The sequence below is a fragment of the Lipotes vexillifer genome, unplaced genomic scaffold (genome assembly GCF_000442215.2).
Source record: "Lipotes vexillifer unplaced genomic scaffold, Lipotes_vexillifer_v1.1 scaffold1117, whole genome shotgun sequence".
Classification (NCBI taxonomy): Eukaryota; Metazoa; Chordata; class Mammalia; order Artiodactyla; family Lipotidae; genus Lipotes; species Lipotes vexillifer.
Window position 1 is genome coordinate 346,576 of NW_006778824.1, and position 1,665 is coordinate 348,240.

General features: G+C 66.1%; 1 protein-coding gene across 1 annotated transcript in view; it reads right to left on the minus strand.

Annotated features, from left to right (window-relative positions):
* KNDC1 (kinase non-catalytic C-lobe domain containing 1) overlaps positions 1-1,665 on the minus strand; it is a 56,366-nt gene that overhangs the window by 4,417 nt on the left and 50,284 nt on the right. Inside the window, exons 26-27 of the mRNA XM_007452011.1 lie at positions 1,294-1,376; positions 928-1,078 (exon numbers count right to left, since the gene is read on the minus strand). Of these exons, the coding sequence (XP_007452073.1) occupies positions 928-1,078; positions 1,294-1,376 (234 nt within the window). The remainder of the gene's footprint in view (positions 1-927; positions 1,079-1,293; positions 1,377-1,665) is intronic.

Genomic DNA, 1,665 nt, shown 5'->3' on the forward strand with positions numbered 1-1,665 from the left:
CCAAAAGGGGGAAGAGTGGAAAACGCATTTGTTCATGGGCCTTAGGGTTGCCCCTAGGGGCTTAGGGGACACAGAGGAATACTGCGAAAGGAAAGAGACACATCGCAGAGGCTCTTAATGCCGGAACGGGCACGTCCGGGCTTCACCGTCTCTCGGGGAGTTAGTGGCCACGGTGAGCTCTGGGGCAGCTCCTGGAACAGAACAGGGTCCCCCACCCCGAGCTCCCCCTTCGTGCTCTCATGCCCGGGGAGCTGATTCTTTGGGCCTGGGAGGCGGTGGGCGTGCACCCGCGGGAAGGGGCCGTGTGACACAGTAGGAGCCCCGTGGTCCCCACCGCTTCCATGTGGCCACGTCCTACAGGCAGGACCCTGTGACCCGTACCTGCGTCTGGCCTCAGGTGGAAGGACGTCGGAGGCCTTGGCAGCAGGGTGCTCGCTGGGCGCACTCTGGGGCACTAGGCCCACCCGCTGCCCCTCCTGCCTGGGTGGGACCTGAGGGAGGTGCTGGCCCTGAAGTAGGTGGGTCGGCCCAGGCCGAGGCCTGTGGGACCCAGAGGAGCCTCACCTTGATGGGACCACTGACCAGTGTTTCATTTGTTCCACAAACTGGCCGAGGACACACATGCACTCGTGCTGTTGTGACAGTGGCCACGAGAGCTCAGGCCAGCGGGCCAGTTCCCAGCCCTGGGTCGCGACCGAGGCACAAGGAGTGTGGGAGCACGCGGGGGCCGCGTTAGCGTGTGTGTGACGCCGCATCCAGCTGTGAGCGGGGGTGTGCCTGTGTGAGGTCTGCGTGTCTGCACCGCACGGACAGGCCTGGGTGGGCCTGGAGCCCCCGTGCACCTCCAGCAGAGGGGGTCTCCCAGGGAGGTGCCCTTGCTGCCAGCAGCCCTGACTCTGTGCTGGGGCCAGAGCTGAGGGCACCGACCTTGGAGGTGTGGCTGGTCACGATTTCGGCGGCCACCCAGGTGCTGACGTCGTCTGCGCTTCTTAAAAGCTGTAACAGGTACTTGTCTTGGACGTAGTTGGGCAGAAATAAGCTGCAGGTTTTGGCCGACAGAGACCCAGAGGAGCTGGCTCTGCAAGAGACGCAGGCGCACGTCCCAGCCAGGACCCGGGATGGCGCTCGGCCCAGGAAGCTGGCGGGACAGGCCCTGCGAGGCGGGGGTCCAGCCGAGCACCACAGGCATCGCCCTTGCTCTGGGGGTGTCCAGGAGACGCTTGGGTGAGGCCCCAAGACCCTCCGGCCAGCCCTGCATCCCAGGCTTCTCTGACAGCCACGCCGGACACTCACTTGGGGACGGCCACACTTTTGTCCGTGACGCCCAGGGCCCGAGAGTTTAAGAAGTGGACTGGGTGGCACTTGTGAAACAACTCCTGCCGGGGACAAGGACGCAGAGGTCAGGCAGCGCCGGGGCCCGAGGGGGGGCGGTGAGCACCTGGAGTCACAGGGCTGGGCCCCCAGGGACTCTGCACGGCCACCCAGACAACAGTGGCTGGCGGGGGGGAGGAGGGGTCGCTGGGTTCCTGTCCCTGCTGTCACCTGCCAAGTGATGGGGGCCCAGGATACCTGGAGACCAGGGAAGGGGCACCTGGGGGCTGGGTGCCCAGTTCCAGGAGGGAGGGCCTAGCACATGTGGCTCCCTGCCCGGCCCGCAGGGCAGGG